Genomic DNA, 24,596 nt, shown 5'->3' on the forward strand with positions numbered 1-24,596 from the left:
CTCTACATACTTACAGCACACTGCCCCCACCTACCCACACACACTACACACACACACACAGTCACTGCTCCACTCCCCTCCGGCCCACACACACATCTTCACTGTCATCACTCACATACATTACATACAGTACGCTTGCAATAGTAAGTCCCTGACCCCCCCCCCCCCCTACATACACAGCACATTATTTCATCAGGAAGCTTCTCCAACACACATCCCCAACATACTTACAGCACACTGCCCCCCCCCCCCCCCCCAATACACAGCACATTGTCTCATGAGGAAGCTTCTCCAACACACATATTGCACACTGCCCTCTCCCCACATACACAGCACACTATCCCATCTCCCCTGTCATCCCCCCAACACACACACCAAGACCCCTGGCAGTTGGGTTAGCCCCTTGAGCCGTGGATCTGCCCTAGGTTTCTTCCTTGGTAAGGGAGTTTTTCCTTGCCCCTGTTGCTCTTGGGTGCTCCTTGTTGGTGCCCCCCACCCAATCCCAATCCTCCCCCACCTTTTTTATGCAGCCCTTGCCACTTAATCTACTAAACCCCTCTTCTACTGCACTTTTTACCCCCCCCCCATTAATGCACAAATAGGCTGACACCAGACATAATTTCACTGCATTTCTTACTTCCAGTAACTATATGCATGTGACAATAAACTTCCTTGTATCCTTGTATGACAACACTGACTTCACTTGCACAATAATCCTCTCTTGAGCCATCTCTTAATGTGAAAGTTGTAGAAAACCATGGAATTATGAAATACCAACTGAAAAAAGCAGATGAACAGATTGGTCATTATTTCTGAACTCTCTATTCTCAACTAGGGTAGTGGTTAACTACTAGCTTCTACAAACTGTTGTAGAACCTAGTAGTTAGTAACTTTTATACGGTTACCCAACCTGTTGCAGGACTTTGGTGGCAATTAACGACAAAAGGTGTGGTCTGGTGTGTGATCTAAAAATCACTATCTTACACCATCTAAAAAGCATTACGCCACTGATCAAGAAAAACCTGGTCTATAGCAAAAGGCGCATATGAAGCCCAGCTAAAGACGCACTGTCACGAGATGTAAGCAGCAACTCCTCTGCAGGATGAATGTCCTATAAATGTGTTATTCAGTCATTTGAACATTATTGGGGTAAGTGTTAGCCTGACGAGCCAGACCCACATCAAAGTCAAAGTCAAAGTCAGCTTTATTGTCAATTTCTTCACATGTTCCAGACATACAAAGAGATCGAAATTACGTTTCTCACTATCCCACGGTGAAGACAAGACATATTTTACCAATTTAAGTCCACAGACAAACATAACATTCAAGCAAACAAAAAAGTAAGTAAATAAGTAAATAAGAGGGCACATATAATAATGAAAAAATAAGAGCAGCAAAATTTGGTTGAAATTGTGCATAGACAGTCAATAAAATACTAGTGCAAAGTCAGGCCAATAAAAGGCTTGGGTAGTTCTGTTTGACCTAAGTAATAAAGAAAGTGGCATAGTGGTGCAAGTTATGTAAGAGCAGCAGAAGTGTTGTGTTTTCAGGACAACAACACCAAGTTGTAAAGTGTACAAGTGTGCAAGTGTGCAAGTGGAGTAGTGCAGGCGGCCATTGTGGGTCCAATGTCCAGGATGTTATGTAGCTGAGGGTGGAGGGGGGAGAGGAGGGAGAGAGTTCAGCATCCTTACAGCTTGGTGTATGAAGCTGTTGGTGAGTCTGGTAGTGCGGGAGCGCAGGCTTCTGTACCTCTTCCCAGAGGGCAGTAGATCAAACAGATTGCGAGCGGGGTGACTTGCATCACTCACAATTTTGGTCGCCTTGCGGGTGAGGTGGGTGGTGTAAATGTCCTTCAGGGAGGGGAGTGAAGCACCAATGATCCTTCCAGCTGTGTTCACTATGCGCTGCAGGGCTTTCCTGTTGTATTCAGTGCAGCTTCCGCCCCACACAGCGATACAGCTGGAGAGGATGCTCTCAATGGTGCCTCGGTAGAATATGGCATGATGGTCATGATGGCTGGTGGAGATGTGATGACAGTGGTGTCATCTGCAAATTTTAAGAGTTTGACAGCAGGGTTCTTGGAGGTGATGATAATTTTGATACCATAGATTTAATATAATGTTCTATTCCACTTTCTCTCAGAGGTACAGTCATTAGTGAGAAGAGCAGTGGGGAAAGGACACACCCTTTGAACATGTTTGTACACTCTTTGCAACACTGCATTTCAGTCGCTGCTTTTACTTTTACCTTTATGCACGTGTCGAAGTTGAATAAAGAGTTGCACTGTTGGGCATAAATAAGATGTTTAGTGTCGTACGGAGTGAACACAAAAGGAGAAGAATATAACAGAAGAAGCATGTTGGCTGCACAGCCTTCCCTGGCATATAGTCCATTGCCTTTGTGTCCTCCGTGAACAGTGGAACACATGCTTCTAGCAATCACCCTGGTAACATTAAGAAAACACAAACCAACACTAATCAGCAGCCACCAAACCTTTATCACTTCCTGATTTCAGTCATGAGACCTCCCAAAATGTCATGCGATGCCCTATGTCATGGGACTGCCTTTGTGGGAATTCACCCAGATTATCAAGCATCTTTTAACTAGAAGGTTGTATTGACATCTTACTTGTTTGCCATCACTTTTTGAACATATTCCCATGTAGGCCTATTACAGTTTTTTTCAGTCGCTAACAAGCGTTTGTCCAACCAGTTGTCACATTTTCAAAACTCTAAATACAATTAGCACAGCATCGGTCTTTTGTGGCCATACCATTCACACATTTCATGTCGTTTTCACACGATATGCAGTCAGTGAACACATTTCCACAATGCTTACATTTTCTTAACAAACAGTATACCTCCCAACAAAATTATGGATTGTTTTTGCAGTATTTATGAATGTTACATTACATTACATTACATTTGGCTGACGCTTTTTTAACCAAAGCGACTAACAACATGGTAAACAGTAAGTTTTAGAACAATTCTCACAATTTTAGGACAGTTTAAAAAACATTAGAGTACAGTAAGAATAAGTGCGTCGGTGAGTGCTGTTTTTAACAGTTACTTGTCAGTTTAAAACGGCTGGTGAGTGCTAGGATCAGTAAGACTTATTGTAAGTGTTGCTATGAGAGTAGATGTTCTCTAAAGAGCTGGGTCTTTAGGAGTTTTTTGAAAGTGGAGAAGGATGTCCCTGCCCTTGTAGGAACTGGCAGTGTGTTCCACCAACGAGGAACAACAATGTTAACACACAACATCCCACAATAGCAAAGACAATATTCCAAACCTTAGATACAGTATAAAAACCTCTGCTTCTGTAATGATATCAGTTCAAAAACAATATATCTCAGCTGATAATAAACAAACAATTGAATAATTGACACACAACTGATTTATGTTGGGTAAATTGGGCCAACCACAACTGATTCCAGTCTGGCTTAGACTCAGTGGCAGGGGTTATTTTTTCTATTACATTGACACTTATACAGTAAGAGGACTTTGAGGTAGAAACAGAAAAAGAAAAAGACAAACACTGTAATGTCTGGAAGAGGAAGAGCAAGGGGCCCAGGGAGAAGAGCAGGCCCAGTGAGAGGTGCAGTTAGAGGTGCAGGAGCAGTGAGAGATGCAGGAGCAGTGAGAGGAGCAGGGTCAGGGAGAAGAGCAGGCCCAAGGAGAGGGCAAGGTAGAGGTGTAAGAATGCGTGGTGGTGGCATTCCAAAGGCTGCAAGAACAGTTATCAGTAATGAAATTCGTGCCACTATCATTGACCATGTAATCAATGCGATGTTGATGAAAACATGTGGCCTAACCCTGAAGATCGCAGAGATTAGATACAGTAATTTTGTGCTTTTTTTTTAGTTCCCCCACTTTTTATCTGGCTTTTTTGCTGTTGTTTTTTTGTTCAGAATGCTCTTGTGTGTTTCATGCCTATTTTGTTCACTGTAAGCAATACTGTAAAACCTTTTCTGTTCTATCACACTGTAAACAGTATTTCTACTGTACCTCCTGTAGTAAACAGTATAAAGGGGAAAAAAATGTATTTGCTTTTTACTGGAATGCTTTTGAATGTGAACATAACATGTAGACATACAGTTCCCAACAAAGAAATTTAGTGTAAAAATGGCATGCAAATACCTGTAAAACTGAAACATAAAAGTCTATGCAGTTTTTGTAATGTCAACAATAGCCAGTATTTTGAAACCTGGTGTACTTTGATTGACTGCATGTACCTTGTGAAGTGAAAACAAGTGTTATTTTTTGACAGAATAATTTCATTTTGAGTCAGATTTCCAGTGTTTTGGTAAAGTTAGTGTGTGCAGAGAAAGATGTGTTAGTAATATATTTAACAAAATGTGTTTTTGAGAAGAAAATTATCCATTTGGCCAATTGTGTTTTGTAGGTGCGAGTCTGTGTTAAGAGTTTAGGAAAAGTATCTGAAGTATGGGTAAGCGCTTGTTAGCGATTGAAAAAAACTGTAAGTCCTGGAAGCACAGATGAGTTCCAAAGTCCTGAGCGATCTCTCGGACCACTAAGGGTGTATTTATTATTAGAAGACTCTCCCGAAGAGGCGCCATGCATTGCGATATGGATTGGCAGGATACAGCTAACGCAAGGGCAGGTCGACTTCATTGATTTAGTGATCGAGGCAGAGGGCCGACTAAGCTGCTGCACAAGGTTTCGCAAGAAGATGGATCTGTTTAGAGGTTTTACCTGTTACTGACTGATGAGTCATCAAGGATTATTCAGAAATGTTGTACATGTTGACACACACGTACGCACACACACACACAAACACACACTCTCTCTCTCTCCTGTGTTTTGTGTGTGTGCGCGGCCTGTGTTTTGTGTGTGAGTGTGTGCGTTTTACATGTTACTGACTGATGAGTCATCAAGGATTATTCCGAAATGTTCTACATGTTCACACACACACACACACACACACACTCTCTCTCTCTCTCTCTTTCACACACACACACACACAGGTGTGTGTAGGCCTGTGTTTTGTGAGTGTGTGTGTGTTTGTGTGTGTGTGTAGACCTGTGTCCCTTTTGAATCACTGCCATTTAAATGGCCCGAGAAAGAGAGCAGTTCATTTGATACCTTTAGTTGAAGAACTTGGTTGTATTACGCTTCCGTGAGCTAAGTAGGCCCTATATTAATAATTAGTCATAATTCCAAGCAGTTGTTAGGCTAAGTGCAGAGCTCTGCTAGCCTAGAAATCTAGACGCGCCCCTAGCGGCAGCAAATTAATTTGCTGCCATGTGGGTCTGGCTCGCCAGGCTAGAGCTCTGCAACATTCCTAAAGTGGGCGTGATTTTAGTAGCCTACTATTCACCCCTTGCAAGTGACGTCACGTTTTGTTCGCGCCACAGCAAAATAGCCTAGTGGACGGCAAGAACACGAATCAAATCAATGGGTTGTAATGGGACATATCGCACAGCTAGGAGATTATAGTGAGATTTAACCGTAGTAATGCCCTTCCACGACTGTTGGCTTATTGTTTGGAATACAACAACATCCCGTGTTCTTGCATAGATATATTTTGGTTTGTTTTCTTTGTGTTTCGGGAGTATTTCAACCACAATTGCATGCTTATCTCCTCAGTGTATGAAGCACAGCAGCGGTTGCTATAGCAACCATAGACTCTGAACAGGACGGCATATAGCACTTAGGCAAAGTCTTTGGCAAGATCTGAATGTAAACAGATAATACTGTTCAAGTTTTTTTTTTATTTCCTATTTCTTTCAATTCTTTAACTTAAGACATGTAAGAAGTAAGTTTATTCGCTGGGCAACGTACAAACTGACGAGTTACATTAGCCCTAGCACTATGAGCTACGATAAACGTTAGCTAGAATAGCTAGCTTCTAAGTGTGGCAGCTAGTTATTATTTCATGTTCTGATATGACATAATGTTTTGACTATGTTACAACTGATAAAAGCAAGACAAATAAAGTAACCAAATCGCTTTGCAATATTTTAGTCCAGAAATACTTATGGGTGTTCATTTACCATAATGTTAATTACAGTAGCCTAACGTAACGTTATCTCCCCTTGCTGTTACCACCAGTTTTAATAACTTTACATTTGCGATCATGACCCATTTCATCTAACAACACCACTGGCATCTTCTTTGACTATCAGACCCCAAACAGCAATACATTGAACTACAAAGATGTTATAGTAATGGTGTTCAGTTCATCATAATCTTTATGACATAATGTAATTTGCCTTCCGTCTCCCTTCTTTTTGCCGCCCAGCATGGAGCCGTCACGTGACTTAAGTCACGTGTCTGCAAGGGGTGAATTGGATTTTTTTCTGTCTATGGATTGGACATGTGGTTTCAGTTAGGATTCCATTAATAGGGGTGTTCTATTTTAATAAAATTGACAGTGTACGCTTTTAATCATGTAGAATACAACGTCAGACTAATAAAATGGTAATTTACTTACACAAAAAAAACTTGAGTTTGTTTTTAGACATACAGATAAGTTATACAGCACAAATAGAAAATTGTTTCTCAACACAGTTCCACCTCAAATAATGGTGTCGTCTGAAACGACTGACTCACTGTCACATGAGGTTGAGAGCGTACATAAACACGGAAGCGGGCGTATCGGTTGTCTTCACTCGTCTTCGCACTGTCAGTTGTATCAATCAATTCTTTAGCATTGAAATCACTTTAGTTCGCCAAAATGCCGATGATGTGCGGAGGAACCAGCGAGCAGAAACCTGCCACTCCTGAGATCCAGGCAATCTGTGACGAGGTAAGCTGAACTGAGGGAAAAGTTCATCGTAGCCTACTAGTTCTCTATTCTCCATCATTCTGTCAGACAGACAGACAGACAGACAGGGCGTTAGTAGTAGGGGGTGGTGGACAGGGGGGACGTTTCACCGTCAACTTTCAAAACGGTGGTGTTTGTCCCCCCCAACATTGGCAGATGGACAAATGTCAGCGACAGCGACAAATCAGCGGCATGCTACGCGAGCAAGATAGCCTAAACAAAAACGAGATCGCAAAAGGAAAACCGATAGAAAGTAGGCAAATTAAACAAATCTAGCAGTTTTCATGTAGAAGAGAGAGCACGCACAGGTCTACATGATTGTTGTTTTCTGGTGGTAGCATTCTAATCACTGAAGAAATACTTAGGCTATGGATATAATAATGAACATTCTGAAAACCAAAGGAAGTGCAGTCCCACAGTGGGGTTGGTGAAGGAGAATGCTTAATTATAGCCAGATAGTTAGTTTAGCAGTGATTCTATGCTTTTGTGAGAGCACGCCATTTATGAAAGCAAAATTCGACCGCTGTGCAGTGTTGTATAAAGTACTAGAAACAGTAGAAAGCAATACTTGAGTAAAAAAAGCATAAAGCATACTCAGGGTTCCCATATCTTCTTAATCTCACTCATCAAATCAAAATCACATTCTTTTCTTGGACTTTTCAGGCACAATTCTCTTAAGTTCAAAGAACAAGCAGCATATTTTTAGAGCTGACATCAAAGAAAAAAACAGAAACAGAAATGTCACGTTTGTATGAACTTCAGGAAAAAATGAAAAATAAATAACTTATTTCTTTCAAAAATATAAATAACCTGCTTGTAGGGAGAACAGTTTGGTCATGTGGTATGAGCATTTCTAGGGCTTACTTAGGGCTAGTCCACACATACGAAACCGATCTTTTTTTCCTCCGTCTTCCCTGAAACCGCATCAAGAATATTTGCGTCCAAACGGATCCATCTCAACACGACTCAACACGTTACTTCATACCCCAGGCCTATAGGTGGCACTGTTTCTTTACAGAAATTGACCAAAGTTTGCGCTTTAAAAACAGACAGAATAGGCTACGGCGAAATGGCTAGTGCAAGGAAACCAGAATTGTTTGTGTGGACTGATGGTGAACTGTCAACTGTAGTCAACTGTAAAACTAATAAACTTTATTTTATGGTTTGTGAAGGGTGCAGTCCCGTCCTTTATTTGGTTAATGCAGGTAGGCCTACTAATCACCTTTACTTTCTTTGGTTGTAGGATATAGTCCGTGATTCACATTAGTTTTGGCTATCACCGCAATTAGGCTACTAAACGCAAGGCTTACAGGCCACCTATGTCCAGCAGCTACTAATATGCCAGTCATTAGTTGAAACTGAAAAGGTGTCTGTTCATCTTCAAAAGAAGCTGGTTTTCAAAGTTGCCAGAATTCAGTGCCCGGGAGTTAAGACCGGCCCACGATTTCCATAGTGGAAATTGGATAAATGAAGAAACATTTCAGCTCTTACTATCCTGTAGTTTTTATTAGTACCATGGTTCAACAAATGTGTAAAGGTTATATAATAATTCACTTCAACTGAGAAGTTAACAAAAAATATTCCACTATTCCACAAGTTAACAAAAACAGAAAGAAAGAAAGAAAGAAAGCCTTTGAAATGTAGCTTATCCCACGCTTCCACAAAGAGGCATATTGAACTAATGTTTAGGCTACATGTTTTTTGCATGGGTAGGCTATATTGTTGTTTGGTGATTTAGCCTACTCCTTTACTACACCCTCTTCTGAGCAAACAAGGCATATAGGTTTATCATGTAGGGTAATTGCTCTTTCTTACATTAAATAACTTTAAATGATCCTCTTTACTTGTCCCTGTAGTCATGGCCTCCTCATCACTAATTTCGGGCTCATCATTTTCAGTGGTCGACTGGTTGATCTGCTGCTCAGTCTCTCCTGGCCTCTTTCTACCATCCATCCTTCCTGACGCTTGTGTTTACTGTAGAGCCGGCTCGGCTATCCGTATCTAAGAAAACTTTTTGGAAAAGACGGGCTATATGGACCCAACCGACTCTTTTTGGGAGGGGAGAACTCCCTCACATAGGCTACAACCCATGCAGAGGCATTGCATTGGTGTCATGCACAGAAAGCGGAATATGTCCTACTTTAAGAAAAGATGGACTAACGTGACAAATGTCAATATTTTTTTCGTCGACCGGCCCAAAAGTGAAGTGGCCCACCGGGAATTCTCCCGATTGCCCACCCTGGGCCTGATTCAGTCTTATACTCTTCTTGGACTGAAGGCAAGTCCTGAGATGCTAAATAGCCTTTCACAGGCCGCTGAGGCAGGAGTGTTCAGCTTCACAGAAAGCTCCCAATGTACAGAAACATTTCTTGCAAATACGGTCACGGGTGTATGACGTTATCTTCACCACTACCCTGTTCACCGAGTTCACCACTATCGTTGGGGTGGTCGTCTATGATAACGGGAGGTCCTCCAGTAGGTGCTTGTGCTTCCATGGCGGTTTCAGTTGTGCGTCCTCCTCCTTTAGCAACAAACAAGCGCTGAAATAGAGCACGCAGCGTGCGGAGCGTGGGTAATGCAATCTAGGAGCAGTGATTCGCCAAACCTCCCTTATTGCAGTCGCACACATTTCTTCTAATTTTATGTTTTAGTAACAAGTAACGAAGATGCTTAGTGGAAATATAACGGAGTAAAAGTATACATTTTATCTAGGAAATGTAGTGAAGTGAAAGTTGGCATAAATTTAAATAGCGAAGTAAAGTACAGATACGTGAAATTTCTACTTAAGTACAGTAACGAAGTATTGTATACATTACAACACTGCCGCTGTGTAAATAATCATAAACAATACTAACACCAGGGGGGGAACCATACAAGACAGTGTGCGGATATCTTTTTTCTTTTTCTACACACAAACACGCACATACACTCACCCACTCACACATGCAGATACACACGCACACACACACACACACACACACAGTCACTCAGACGTGCCTCATGAATAAGAAGTGTATGGACATATGAAGAAGAATCTGAACACAAACACAGAGCTAGGAATATTTCAGATTTGTTCATGTGTGTGTGTGTGTGTGTGTGTGTATGTATGTGTGTGTGTTTAGTGGAATAACACGTCTAGGTGTGATTCCCCTGAATAAACATGGGCCTTTAAGCTTTCAATCAATCAATCTTCACCCAGTCTTACCTTGGGTATGTACACAAGATGGGTGCAGGTCTGTAAAAAATGGGGTGTGTGTTTGTTAAAGATATACTGTACATAAACACACATCCCCCACCCCCATACACCCCTCACACACCCAATGACACACACACACACACTCTCACACACTCTGAAGAGGTCACTGGATATGTAACATGTAATTGATTGTTCGGAGATGGCTTGTAGTTTGGCGTTCACTTTCTTTTCAATCTTTCTGATTTTCTCCTCTCTTCTCGTCTGCAAGGGGAAGTAAATCTGAATGTGAAGAGTAACTTACACACACACACACACACACACCACACCAAGTGCATACATACAGTGCATACTACACGATTCCTGGCTCTTTCTTATCATTGTCCACCTTAACCTCTCTCTCTCTTCCTCCCTTCCTCTCTCTCTTTCTCTCACACACACCACCTCACTCCCTCCATCTCTCTCACCCCTCTTCTTATCCTCCATCTCTCTCCCTCCCTCCATCTCTGTCTATCTCCCTCCTCTCCCTCCCACCTCTCTCTCATCCCTCGCTTGTCTCTCCCCCTCTCTCAGATGAAGCCTCATGTTGAAGAGAAAGCTGAACAGAAGTATGACGTCTTCACAGCCACACACTACGCATCCCAAGTGGTGGCTGGAACCAACTACTTCATCAAGGTGTGTGTGCGTTTTGTGTGTGTGCATGTGCATCGTGTGTGTGGCCGCATGTCTGTGCGTGTGTGTTTTGTGTGTGCGCATGTCCATCGTGTGTGTGTGTGTGTGTGGCCGCATGTCTGTGCGTGTGTGTTTTGTGTGTGCGCATGTCCATCCTGTGTGTGTGTGTAACCCTACAACCTTCTCGTCCTCTCCTGCAGGTGCATGTGGGTGGAGATGACCACATCCACATCCGTGTGTTCCAGAGCCTTCCCCACGCTGGCCTTAAGAAGGAGCTCCACAGCCTGCAGAAAGACAAGACCCAGCAGGACAAAATCACTTACTTCTAAACACACACACACGCAAACGTGCGCCTGTGCACGTTTGGTGTGGTTTTTTATTTTTATTTGACCAAATAAAGTCACGGTTTCTCGTATATCATATTGTGTGTTCCATCATTAGCCTGTAGCCTTGGGGTCATGTGACTCATGGGTTGGGTTGAGGGGGTGGAGGAGTGTATGGTTCTCCAACAGCTGGCTGGGATTGTCCATCCTGTGTGTGTATGTGTGACCATGTCATCAAAGTAGGTTATAAATTCATCATAAAATAGGTTAGTTCTAAGCTTCTATTAATCAACTGATTATAATACCATTAAGTAGTATACTGTTGTCCTGAGTGGCGCAAGAAGAGAGTGTAGCTATTAGACCAGCCTGCTGTGCAAGTGTACATTTCTACACAAAGTGCCGATCATGATGATATGCTGTTCTGCCTTTCCTCTTTGAACTGTGTAATAAAAGGATTTTATACTCCATACATTGTTGTACCAATACATGCAGTGCCTATAAAAAGTATCCTCTCCCCCCTTGAATATTTCCCCTTTTACTGCTTTCATAAATGGAATCTTGATCAATTTATTTTGGCCCTTTTCTTTTACAATAATTTACATAAAAAAACCTGTTTAATGTCAAAAGTGAAAGCAGATTTCTACAAAGCAATGTTAATTAATTAAACATAAATAATGCAAAATAATAACTCCTAATTCCTAATAACTTGCATAAATATTAACTCCTTTTATAGGCACTGTATATGTGTAACTGTAATGCGAACTAACTTGAGCCCTAAAACTGTAACCAACTTTAGGCTTGAGTTCATAATGTATCCTGTGTACACTGAATTCAAGATGCATGCCATTTGATCTGTTCTTTTTTTTTTATATTAGATTAATTTAGAGTGCCTCTTCTTTATATGAGGTATGCTATATTTATCCCAAGTAAACATTTGACTATTTTTCAACCTTATTTTCTTGTGCTATGGTTTGTGTTTAAATGTGAAGTGTGTTTCTGTATTTGTAGGTCAATGTTTAGTGTGATGATTCTATGAAAGAGTATATATACTTACTTATATATATAATTAAACTAGTGCTAGCAACAAATATGCAAACTGTGTTCTTAGATAAACTGTAGAATCAAAACTATCTGCGTAAGCCACATTGAGTCATAAAATCCCCAGTGGTGGGGTCTGAGTAAGATGATAGTCACTGTTGGCAGGGAGCAGGACCCTCGTGTGTTGGTTGTGTGTGTGAGCGAGACCCCCGTATGTTGGGCTTTTATTGCCACATGGTGCAGGGCCTTCCAGTCAGCTGTGGAGCAGCTCCCACAACAAACTGTTGTAGCCAGTAGCACATATATGAGATGCACTCAAATACACCACACTGTTGTAGCCAGTAGCACATATATGAGATGCACTTAAATACACCACACTGTTGAAGCCAGTAGCACATATATGAGATGCACTTAAATACACCACACTGTTGTAGCCAGTAACACATATATGAGATGCACTCAAATACACCACACTGTTGTAGCCAGTAGCACATATATGAGATGCACTCAAATACACCACACTGTTGAAGCCAGTAGCACATATATAAGATGCACTTAAATACACCACACTGTTGTAATCAGTAGCACATATATGAGATGCACTCAAATACACCACACTGTTGTAGCCAGTAGCACATATATGAGATGCACTTAAATACATGTAGATGTATTTAAGATGCCCTTACACCCCTCACCATTACAAAAGATCAAGTGACAGTCCAACTTAAGAAATTGCGCAGCAATAAAGCAGCTGGGCCTGACAGACTGTGCCCAAGGCTACTCAAGGCCTGTGCTGCTGAACTGGGGGAGCCACTGAAGCACATCTTCAATTTGAGCCTACGCCTTGGACAAGTTCCAACACTGTGGAAGACCTCATGTCTCACCCCTGTCCCTAAGAAGCCACACCCTAGTGAGAAACCTACAAGAAAGGGCAGAGCAGGCTGTAGGCCTACTTCCTGAGGAGGCTGCGGTCCTTCAATGTGTGCAGTAAGCTCCTCAGGATGTTCTACCAGTCTGTTGTTGCCAGCGTCCTCTTCTATGCAGTAGTATGCTGGGGAGGAAGCACAAGGAAGAAGGATGTGGGGCGAATTGACAGGTTGGTAAGGAAAGCTGGCTCTGTGGTGGGAGCTGAACTGGAGTGCATCACTTCACTATCTGACAAAAGGACCCTGAACAAACTGATCAACATCTTGGACAATGAGTGTCACCCACTCCACAGCACTATTGTTAAGCAGAAGAGCCTGATCAGCTGGAGACTTCGCTCACTGCCTTGCACAACTGACAGACTGAGAAAGTCATTTGTCCCCAGGGCCATTGAACTGTTCAATGCCTCACTTAAGGGAAGAGGAGAGATAGACTTCTCTGCATAGTCTGTCTGCCTCTTCACCCCCTCCATGTTTAGTACTGTCTGTCCACTAGCCACTTGTATCACTGTCTTTATGCCTCACTGTTTGCGTGCTATATTAGCACATTAGCACATATGCATAACCCCCCCCTCCATGCCACAGCCGAACTGTGGCCACACTTATACATTTTCTTAAATAGTTAAATATATAGATATATAGACTTTACTTTACTTTATTTCTGCATTGTTGCACTGTTGACTTACTCATTTGCACTATCACCATGACCACTATCACCATTGTACTACCACCATGACACTCATTCACACAGAGCACCTTAGAGCACCTTACCATACCTTACTATGCACAGAGAATCACAGACTCAGTCCCTGCCTCAGTCATTGCAAGCGCCTCTGATTTATTAATCACCACTATGTGGATACTGTTTTTAGAATTGATTTAGATTAAGTGTTAGTATAATTTGTATTTGTGTAATTTGTATTTTAGTATATTTTTATATATTGTATTAAGTGTTAGTATAATTTGTATTTTAGTATATTTAGCATATTCTTTATCTTCTACTGTCCTTACTGCTTAGTTGTGTTTTTATATTATATACTTTAATTACTCTTTCTGCTGTTAAAGAATGTGTTTGTGTTGTATGTATGCTGCTGCTGAGACCTTGAATTTCCCCTGGCGATCAATAAAGTATCTATCTATCTATCTATCATCTACACCACACTGTTGTAGCCAGTAGCACATATATGAGATGCACTTAAATACACCACACTGTTGTAGCCAGTAGCACATATACTGTATGAGATGCACTTAAATGCGCCACACTGTTGTGGCCAGTATCATGAGATGCACTTACAGGTTTGGTGCATTTCTCGAATTATCATTAACATTGGCACAACAGTTGCCATTTCTCAAAACAATTACAGCAAACTGCACCGCATTGATAACCTGCAAAAGCTCATACGTTGCTCAAAATGTGTTATTTATGCATCAAAAGTAATATGCCTCAATATGACAGTTTACTCTTTAAGTATTTTCTAATGAACAATGTGCAAGGCAGCACTATTTTCTATTTCAAAACTACAAAGTGTGTGTGGAGGGGATTGATTGCCAGGGATGGGCAGTTTTATGATACATGTATTTAAATTAAGTATTTCAGAAACAAAATAGTATTTTGTCATTTGTATTTTATTTGGTTGTAGAAAATGGCTTTTTGTTTTGTATGAAAATAAAGATGATTCAGTGCAAGTGTAGGTTTTGTGTCACACAAACAATACACCACACTGTTGTAGCCAGTAGCACATATACTGTATGAGATGCACTTAAATACACCACACTGTTGTAGCCAGTAGCACACATATGAGATGCACTTAAATACACCACACTGTTGTAGCCAGTAGCACATATATGAGATGCACTCAAATACACCACACTGTTGTAGCCAGTAGCACATATATGAGATGCACTCAAATACACCACACTGTTGTAGCCAGTAGTACATATATGAGATGCACTTAAATACACCAAACTATTATAGCCAGTAGCACATATATGACATGCCATCTCTTGAAAGTAACATGATGCGACCGCTGACATCTTGTGAACGGGTAAACAAAACTGCATTGAGATCTGGGTTTAAAAAAACAATAACAGTAAATTCGCTGACAATAAAAATGATTTAAAAATGGTTTATGGGCGAAGCTGCGTCCATGGGGAACAGAGCAGCAGTAAACAACCTGGATTTGATTGATGAGTATATAACTAGATGTACCGCAGAGCGGTACAAAATATGACCGCCGCCCAGTCCAGCACATTTTCTCCATAAAAATAACACTGAAAGGCCTATATGATTCTAATTGTCTCACTAAATTGCATTATCCACACTCAATTGTCGCTGGTATCTGCTAGACAACAAGTACCAAAACATGATTAGTTCATAGATTTCACATGTAAATTTCATTTTATACAACCCCACCCCCATCTTGCCTGTTCATAATTCTGAGAAATTCTTGAATTGTGTGCATGTGTGCGTGCACACGTTTATGTTTATGTGTGTGTGTGTGTGTGTGTGTGTGTGCGTGCTTGTGTGTTTGCCTGCGTATGTGTGTTGGTGCATGTGCATGCATGCGTACATATGTCTACTGTGTGAGTATGTGTCATACGTATGATTACTGTGAATGTATGTGTGTGCTTGTGTATCTGTTTATGCACATGTGTGCACATGGAATGGGTTAACATGACCCCTGGAGGCAAACATACAGAAAAAATTGGTCATCCTAGGCCCTACGGTTCTCAAGATATTCACAGAAAACTGTGTCTGCCCTACCCTCCTTTCGGGGGGTCCAGTCCAGCGGGGGGGGCTACAGATCAAAACGAAAAACGATGGTTCCATGCTATCCATGTGGGGTTACATGCCCACCAAGTTTCGTGTACCCCGGTCTTTCAGTGTCCCAGGAATCCTTGTTGGTGTACGGTCACTAAATGTACACATAAATCATTTTTTTGTAAGGCCCCCCATGAACGAAAGTTCACAAAACTTGGCATGCATTCGGAAGGGGGCATAATGATCCTACACTTTCAATTTCGTGCAGTTTTGACCATGTCAGCCAGAGATATTGTGATGAAAACACCTAATTTTTTGCTTTTTAATTTTTAACTAGGTGGCGCTCTACATGAAATAAGTGGTAATGGGATGGGTTCACATGTCCCCTTAAGACCAACATACAAAAAAAGATGGACCTCCTAGGCCCTACGGTTCTCGAGATATTCACAGAAAACTGTCTCCGGCCACCTACAGGCCAGTTGGTGTATAGTAACATAAATTAATTTATTGTGTGGCCCCCCATGAACGGAATTCCACGAAACTTGGAGTGCATTCAGAGAGTGTCATAATGATCCTACACTTACAATTTCGTGCAGTTTTGACTATGTTAGGTCACAGATACCTGCGATTACAACACCTAATTTTTACTTTTTTGTGTTTAACTACAGTAGGTGGCGCTATACATGAAATGAGTGGTTATGGAATGGGTTGACATGGCCCCTTGATGGTCCTCCTAAACCCTACGGTTCTCGAGATATTCACAGAAAACTGTGTCTGCCCTACCCTCCTTTCGGGGGGTCCAGTCCAGCGGGGGGGCTACAGATCAAAATGAAAAACGATAGTTCCATGCTATCCATGTGGGGTTACATGCCCACCAAGTTTCGTGTACCCCGGTCTTTCAGTGTCCCGGGAATCCTTGACAGAAATTTGGACATGCGAAAAATTTAAAAAAATTAAAAATCTGACTAAACCTTCGCTGCGTGGCGGTCATAATAACAGGCTTACAGGCTAATTTATAATTCAAGTGAATTGTTTTTAATTATAACATGGTACAAATTAAGTTCAACGTTTAGATTTATCTAGATGTGTTTTAAGTTGGCTAGAAAAAAAAACAGCTGGCAATGGCAAAAACAGCTGTTCAGGTGGGCTCATATAATTGGAACTGTTTCTGAAATGTTGCGCTGAGCTTACTAAAATGGCGCCCACGGGCTCAGAGCGTAGGTACTTCATGCCAATGACGTAACAGAGGCATGTTGCTCCGCTCTAAGATCTTTGATTGCTAGATAGATGAATGGGTGTATAGATGGATAATTACTCTTTCTCTTACAGTGAAATTGTTCTGACAGACTGGAGAGACTGGAACTGGCCTTAAACAACAACGGCAACAACAACCACCACAACAACAACAACAACAACAACAAACACACACACACACACACACACAGTGTGACATTGTCACCATCAAATGATTTCCCATTTTTCTTTCTTTCAGTTGCTGTAAATAATCCCCTTGTCAGACTATTGCATGTCTCCAACTAAATGAATATTGTTTGTAAGTTGAATTTTATTCATGTCACTGACTAACAATTTACATAAATGTAATACGTTTCAACAAGGGCTCCGAGGTATTGTTGAGAAAAATTGTGACACGATGCAGAAAATCGCATAAACATCAGGACAGAGGCAACAATAACAACCTGTTGATGAACTATGGGACAGTCTTATATGCAGCATACATTTAGTTTAGAACCAGGATATAATGGCAAGCAAAACAAGCATTTATTCCAATATCTTGATATCAAGCTTCCTTTTCTGTCAACTTAACTAGTAAGCACTTTGGGCTTCACTAGTTAACTAGTAAGCATTTTGGCTCTCACTCGTTAACTAGTGCAAAAAAAATAGTTAATAAAACTATTATAAAAAAACTATATAATCAAAATAGTTGATAAAAACGGCTCACTAGTATAGTACTATAGTATATTAGCTTGATATCAAGATATCGGAATAAATGCTAATTTGGTTTGCCATAGACCTTTCACCCTCTCTCAGAAAAACAGACTCTGCCCTTGGGTGCAGTCTGGGTAAAAAATAGACAGAACAGAACAGGAAGCTGCTTTCTTTTCAGTGATGCTGTTTCTGTGCAGACAGTTTACATTGACCTAAATGACTACACCCAGCATGTCATTTGTGTACTCTGCCTGCAGTGAATGTGTGTGCGCACACACACACACACGCACACACACACACGCACACACACGCACACACACACACGCACACACACACACCTCTGCCCAACAGTGCGGCACACACACACACCTGAGCTAACATGGCGAAAATAAACACTCAGTACACTCATGTCTCTGGTGCTTTATTTGGTTATAGAAAGACACACACACACACACACACACACACCTGAGCTAGCATGGCGAAAATAAACACTCAGTACACTCATGTCTCTGGTGCTTTATTTGGTTATAGCAAGACACACACACAGACACACATACACTTTACTTAAAGCGATGGTTCGGAGTAATTTCACCCTTGGGTCCTTTGCACTATGACCTCGAGCCAAACACCCCGCCAGAAGCTTTTTTCCCTCGGTCAAACATTGGTTGAGTTAGCGCGAATGAATAGCACAAATAAATGAATGAAGTGCAATTGAACGCGCATCTCGTCTGTGATTTGCTGGAACAGTTTGTTATGTTTTCATGGGCTAGGTTTGCCCAGGTTGTTTTTATTGCCGTTTTTGGAACCTGAGCTGTCCACAGAGATCGCTTTTTTTTACAGTGTATTCAGGACACAGACAGCTAGCGATTGATTAGGTCATGTTTGCAGTAAGTGACATGAAATGTTTTAGCCTAAAAAAAAGCATGGCATCGCTTAGAGAACCTTTAACACTAAGTTGTAAATATTTGGATTTGGAAAACTTTGGATATACCAAAAAACTTGTACAGGCTTTTCCCAAAACACGGAAGTAAGGTCAATGCAGCGGTAGCGGTAGCAGCACTGCCACTGGATTCTAATTGATCATTAATATTGAATAATAGAATCTGCTGGATTCTAATTGATCATTTTTATGTTTTTTGGGGGTTTTTTGTATTTATTATGATAGGACAGTGAAGACAGACAGGAAGTGAATGGGAGAGAGAGATGGGGTGTGATCGGGACATGACCGCAGGTCGGACTCGAACCTGGGTCCCCGTGGGCACTCAGACCCGTATATGGTACGGACGCTGTAGCCTGCTGCACCAAAGCGCCCCCCGAATCTGCTGGATTCTAATTGATCATGAATATTAAATAATAGAATCTGCTGGATTCTAATTGATCATGAATATTGAATAATAGAATCTGCTGGATTCTAATTGATCATTGAATAATATAATCTGCTGGATTCTAATTGATCATGAATATTGAATAATAGAATCTGCTGAATTCAAATGTTATCTCTCCTCTTTTGGTCATGCATTCTTTTGTCTTTCTTTTAAATTGATATCTGAGGAAAATAAACACACATGTGCACAATCCCATCTCTCCACCCTCTGCGTGCACACACACACACACACACACACATACACACACACACTCTGTCCTTATTCTTTTTTTCCTGGAACACTATGTGCCTGAATTCCAAAGGCCATATACTCCCTATAGAAGTCTTAAAGAATGTTGCAGTGTTTCAACATGTCCAGCGTGTTTGTGTGAGTCTGTGTGTATGTGTGTGTGTGTATGCATATGTATATGTGCGTGCGTGCGTGTGTGTTTTAAAGAGAGTAGGAGGGAGGGGGTTGAGGTGGAGGGGGTAGAACAACTCTTTGCATACACTCCCCCTCAAACAACCAAACACATTAATATGTACACACACACACACACACACACACACACACTATCAACCATGCTTGGCTATGGGCCTGCTCAAGTTAATGGCTGTGTGTATGTGGGTGCATGCGTGTGCGTGTGCACGTGCTTTTGCTTGTGAGTATGCATTGCTGCTTCAATCCGGTCCCCAATTCATGCATTGCACGGTCTTGCTGTGCGTGCAATACAATGTAACGATTGGTTTTCCAGCCGGTTAGCTAGAGGTTACATGTAGCACAAAACAATAACAATGACTAGCCTCCTGCTAATGCCCCTCGTGGCTCGAGAGAAACACGACAGCACTTGTTGAAATTGAAATAGGCGAAATTGAGTTACTAAAAAAAGTTTTTATTATTAATTCACATTGACCATACCCAGTAAGGGAGAATGTGGGACGTGTTCTCGTGTTCTAGACCAATGTCCAGCACTTAGAGACAGCTGCTGCCCTGGTGGCATCCATGTTCTTCCCAAAAAGACTACAAACCCCAGCGTTCGCGCTAGCAACTCATTCGTACATGTTGTACGGGTGGGCGTACGATGATTCTAATGGAAAGGGCCGTAACTCCAATACACCTCCCAAATACACATAAGTATATACTCTTTTGATCCTGTGAGGGAAATTTGGTCTCTGCATTTATCCCAATCCGTGAATTAGTGAAACACACTCAGCACACAGTGAACACACAGTGAGGTGAAGCACACTAATCCCGGCGCAGTGAGCTGCCTGCAACAACAGCGGCACTCGGGGAGCAGTGAGGGGTTAGGTGCCTTGCTCAAGGGCACTTCAGCTGTGCCTACTGGTCAGGCCCCCATAGATCCATAGTCCCATTTGTATACACTACCCCTCGAACAGCCAAACACATTGTGCACACACACACACACACACACACTTTCTCTCTCTGTCTCTCTCTCTCTCACACACACACACACACACACACATATGAAAGATGTCTTTACATCAGCCCTGTGATGTGCTCTCTCTCTCTCTCTGGAGTAAAGCTATCAACCATGCTTGGCTATGGGCCTGCTGAAGTTAATGGCTGTGTGTGTGTGTGTGTGTGTGTGTGTCGGGGGGGGGGGGGGGGGGGGGGGGGGGGGGTGCTTAGTACTTAAGTTGGCTTTTGTCATGCTAATAATTCTCCATGAATTGAATGGGGTGGAGAATGTCCCTGTGAGACACACACTACATTCACTGTCTGTCAAATACACAGACTCATTCAGACTCACACATTCTCACAATTTATTTCCCTGCCAAACACAAACACACACACACACACACACACACACACACACACACATATATAAACTATATGTTCACCCACAGTCCTGTTTTTTTCTGTCTTCTGTGAGATTTTCCCTTTCAGGATTTGTATGTGCACATGTATGTATGTAGGTCACCCTCCCTCCAACCCACACCTCAATCTGCCAAATGTTACATAACCTATTCTTCACCAGGTGTGTGTGTGTGTGTGTGTGTGTGTGTGTGTGTGTGTGTGTGTGTGAGAGTGTGTGTGTGTGTGAGAGTGTGTGCGTGTGTGTGTGGGTGTGTGTGTGTGTGTGCGTGCGTGCGAACTTGTGACTTCACCTGGCTCTAAATTTGCCGCTACTAGATTTTTTTGGGGTATGGCCCCAGGGTAGATCTGTGTGTGTGTGTGTGTGTGTGGAGAAGATGATGGTGGTAGGGGGGTTTCTCTGTGTGTGGGGGTGTGTCAGGGGGATGGGGTAGTGTGTGTAAGTGTCTGTGTGTATGTATAGGTGTGTGTGTGTATGTGTGTGAGAGAGAGAGAGAGAGTGTGTGAACCCAGCTCCTCCCCTTGTCATGCTTTATAAAGGGGCAGAGTGAGAGGCAGTGTGAGTTTACCAGTATAATAGTCTCCCTCATACACACACCAACTTTTTGGGAAATAACCTCCAATAGCTATGGCGACTGTTTCCACGACAACCACCTTGGGTGTGTTGGGATTTATTTTGTTGACATTTATGTCCATCAGCAATGGGGAGATCCTGCCTCAAGCGGACTTTAATCTCCAAGGGGTGAGCAATCAGACACACACACACATACACACAAACACACACACACACACACACACACACACACACGCTATATAGATAGTATAGATAGACCATGTGGGATAGTATGATCGAACATTTGTTTATGTCATTTTACTATGTTAATCACTTACCTTACTGGCTGCTTCGTGCATATGTTTGCCATGTTACCTGTTTGGTTGATTTTGTGCAGATGTTTGGTAAATGGTATCTGATTGATTGATTTAATGCAGATGTCTGGAAAATGGTTCCTGATTGGTTGTTTTTGTGCAGATGTCTGGGAAATGGTACCTGATTAGTTGTTTTTGTACAGATGTCAGGTAAATGGTACCTGATTGGCTTTGCCACTAATGCCCCCTGGTTCGTGGCCCGTAAGAACATCATGAAGATGAGCACGGTCCAGATGACGCCTATGGCCAACGGAGGACTGACCATCGACCACTCCAGCATCAAGTAAGAACGATGAGATTGGTGAGAGCTGCAATAGACAGTAACGGAATGAACAGCCTGTCTGGCGAATGGGAGCTCTATTCCCGAGCATTTGGGAAGATTGACATGCACACACATCCAGCAAAGTGAACGTCATTGTGTGCAAGCAAGAAGACAAGTTTTTAAGACTATGCATACTTAAAATGATTATTATAGTTGAAGGCACAAATTATTTTGAACGATACCAAATGTAGAGTATTGACATCTATAAGAGGAAGGTAGCGTACACAATAAGTATAGTGACATCATCAGTCAATGTTACGTAAGGATTTAGAAGACAGACCTCTTTTTTTAATAAAAATTCTACAATTTATAATCAATATTATTCACCTTACAGTGAAAATCAAACTCAGTCATAAAAAGGGGGAGGGAGGTTCTTGCCAAATATCTTTTAGGTTGCAATTGTTGTTACACCTTAAGACTAATTTGTTTGAAATTGGGTAAATACCTTTTGCATGCCATTATGGACGAGTCTGTGCAAAATGTATTATTATTTGTGTGTTAGTGTGTTTGCGTTCATGCAGATGTGAATGTGTGCTTGCCTGTGTCTGCGTGCATGTGCATGTGTGTTTGTGTGTATGTGTGTGTGTGTGTGTGTGATTGTGCGTGTATGAGTGTGTTTGTGTGTATTTGTGTAACTACGTCATCTGTTCATCACTTTCACTACAGCGCCGATGGCTCCAGCTTCAAAATTACCCACAATGCAAAGCCCTCTAACATGCCAGGCCGATTCACCTTCAGAAGCGACCGTGAGTCCCTCCCACTCTTTACCCTAATCAGCCAATCAGACGCTTCCTCCTTTTCCTGTGTGATCATTGGTAGATGTTTAGATTAGATTAGATTCAACTTTATTGTCATTGTGCAGAGTACAAGTATAGAGACAACAAAATACAGTTTGCCTTTGTTATGGAGTTCCACATTACACATCAAATCATATAAATCTGTCTGTCTGTTTATCTGTCTGTCTGCCTGTCTCCCTCTAGGGGCAGAGGGTGACAATGACATGCGGGTCGTCCAGGTCAACTATGATGAGTTTGCACTGATACACACCATCAAGACAAAATCAGGAGCCGTCACCATTCTCAACAAACTCTACGGTATGAAGAAGTGTGTGTGCTTACGCGTGCATATTCAGATATATATATATATATATATAGATAGATAGATAGATAGATAACTGGATAGATGGATAGATAGATAGATAGATAACTGGATAGATGGATAGATAGATAGATAGATAACTGGATAGATGGATAGATGGATAGATAGATAGATAGATAGATAGATAGATAGATAGATAGATAGATAGATAACGGGATAGATGGATAGATGGATAGATAGATAGATAGATAACTGGATAGATGGATAGATAGATAACTGGATAGATGGATAGATGGATAGATGGATAGATAGATAACTGGATAGATGGATAGATAGATAGATAGATAACTGGATAGATGGATAGATAGATAGATAGATAGATGGATAGATAGATAGATAGATAGATAGATATAGATAACTGGATAGATGGATAGATAGATAGATAGATAGATAGATGGATAGATAGATAGATATAGATAACTGGATAGATGGATAGATAGATAACTGGATAGATGGATAGATATAGATAACTGGATAGATGGATAGATAGATAGATAGATAACTGGATAGATGGATAGATAGATATAGATAACTGGATAGATGGATAACTGGATAACTGTCTCTGTTTCTGTCTTACTCTTTCTTTCCTGCCCACTCCCTCTTTCTCTCTGTCTCTCCCCCTTTCTCTCTTCCTTCCCTCCCTCCCTCCCTCCCTCTTTCATCATCGCTTTTCTCTCCTTCAGGTAGAACATCTGATCAAAGTTCCGATGTTCTTCAGAGATTCCGCAGCTGGTCTCTGGAGTGTGGCATACTACCTGAGAACATTGTAATTTTTCCTAAGAATGGTATGTATGTGTGTGTGTGTGTGTGTGTGTGTGTGTGTGTGTGTGTGTGTGTGTGTGTGTGTGCACATATAAGTGTACGCATTTCCGAGTATAAATGTTATTTTTCCCCTTTTTCTCCACAGACTGATCATCTGGACTGGATCTCTCTCTTTCTCTCTCTCTTTCTCACTCACATACACACACACACACACTCCAACCCCCACTACCCCCTTCTCCCCCACACACACTTCCATTTGCAACTTCCTGGTGGTAACGACAATGAAAACGACTTCCGAGTACAAGTGGAACACACCAATAACCCCCCCCCCCCCCACACACACACACACACACACACATACAGTCTCTGCCCTCCTCTCTGACTCCATATTTCTCTCTCCTCTGCGCTACTCTCCCTGACTCCATATGTATCTATTTGTGCCTCCTTATTAAAAACAGCATGAATCATTAAAACTCTTCGACTCTGTGATCTATATGTGTGTGTGTGTGTGAGGGAGAGAGAGAGAGAGAGAGAGAGAGAGAGTACATCAGGGTTCTCCAACAGCTTACCAAGTGTGCACA

The 24,596-nt window shown here is 41.7% G+C and overlaps 2 protein-coding genes across 2 annotated transcripts; both read left to right on the forward strand.

The window, feature by feature from the left end:
* Positions 1-6,596: 6,596 nt before the first annotated feature.
* Positions 6,597-11,069, forward strand: LOC121708713 (cystatin-B-like). The gene is made up of 3 exons (XM_042091545.1): positions 6,597-6,771; positions 10,556-10,657; positions 10,855-11,069. Exons 1-3 carry the CDS (start codon positions 6,700-6,702, stop codon positions 10,981-10,983), a joined length of 303 nt encoding a protein of 100 aa, XP_041947479.1. The 5' UTR covers positions 6,597-6,699; the 3' UTR covers positions 10,984-11,069.
* A 10,293-nt stretch (positions 11,070-21,362) lies between these two features.
* Positions 21,363-24,481, forward strand: LOC121708710 (lipocalin-like). Its single transcript, XM_042091540.1, has 6 exons — positions 21,363-21,588; positions 21,917-22,056; positions 22,762-22,841; positions 23,076-23,189; positions 23,937-24,038; positions 24,161-24,481. The coding sequence occupies exons 1-6, from the start codon at positions 21,475-21,477 to the stop codon at positions 24,163-24,165; spliced, it is 555 nt and encodes a 184-aa protein (XP_041947474.1). The 5' UTR covers positions 21,363-21,474; the 3' UTR covers positions 24,166-24,481.
* The last annotated feature ends 115 nt before the right edge of the window (positions 24,482-24,596 follow it).

This window comes from Alosa sapidissima, chromosome 5 (genome assembly GCF_018492685.1).
Source record: "Alosa sapidissima isolate fAloSap1 chromosome 5, fAloSap1.pri, whole genome shotgun sequence".
Lineage (NCBI taxonomy): Eukaryota > Metazoa > Chordata > Actinopteri > Clupeiformes > Clupeidae > Alosa > Alosa sapidissima.

Bases quoted from the DNA above. Each gene is read 5' to 3' on its own strand.
- LOC121708713 (XM_042091545.1), top strand. From the start codon at position 6,700: ATGCCGATGATGTGCGGAGGAACCAGCGAGCAGAAACCTGCCACTCCT. The intron at 6,772-10,555 runs GTAAGCTGAACT...CCCCTCTCTCAG, and splicing joins TCCAGGCAATCTGTGACGAG to ATGAAGCCTCATGTTGAAGA. The intron at 10,658-10,854 runs GTGTGTGTGCGT...CCTCTCCTGCAG, and splicing joins GAACCAACTACTTCATCAAG to GTGCATGTGGGTGGAGATGA.
- LOC121708710 (XM_042091540.1), top strand. From the start codon at position 21,475: ATGGCGACTGTTTCCACGACAACCACCTTGGGTGTGTTGGGATTTATT. The intron at 22,842-23,075 runs GTGAGTCCCTCC...GTCTCCCTCTAG, and splicing joins ATTCACCTTCAGAAGCGACC to GGGCAGAGGGTGACAATGAC. The intron at 23,190-23,936 runs GTATGAAGAAGT...TCTCTCCTTCAG, and splicing joins CATTCTCAACAAACTCTACG to GTAGAACATCTGATCAAAGT.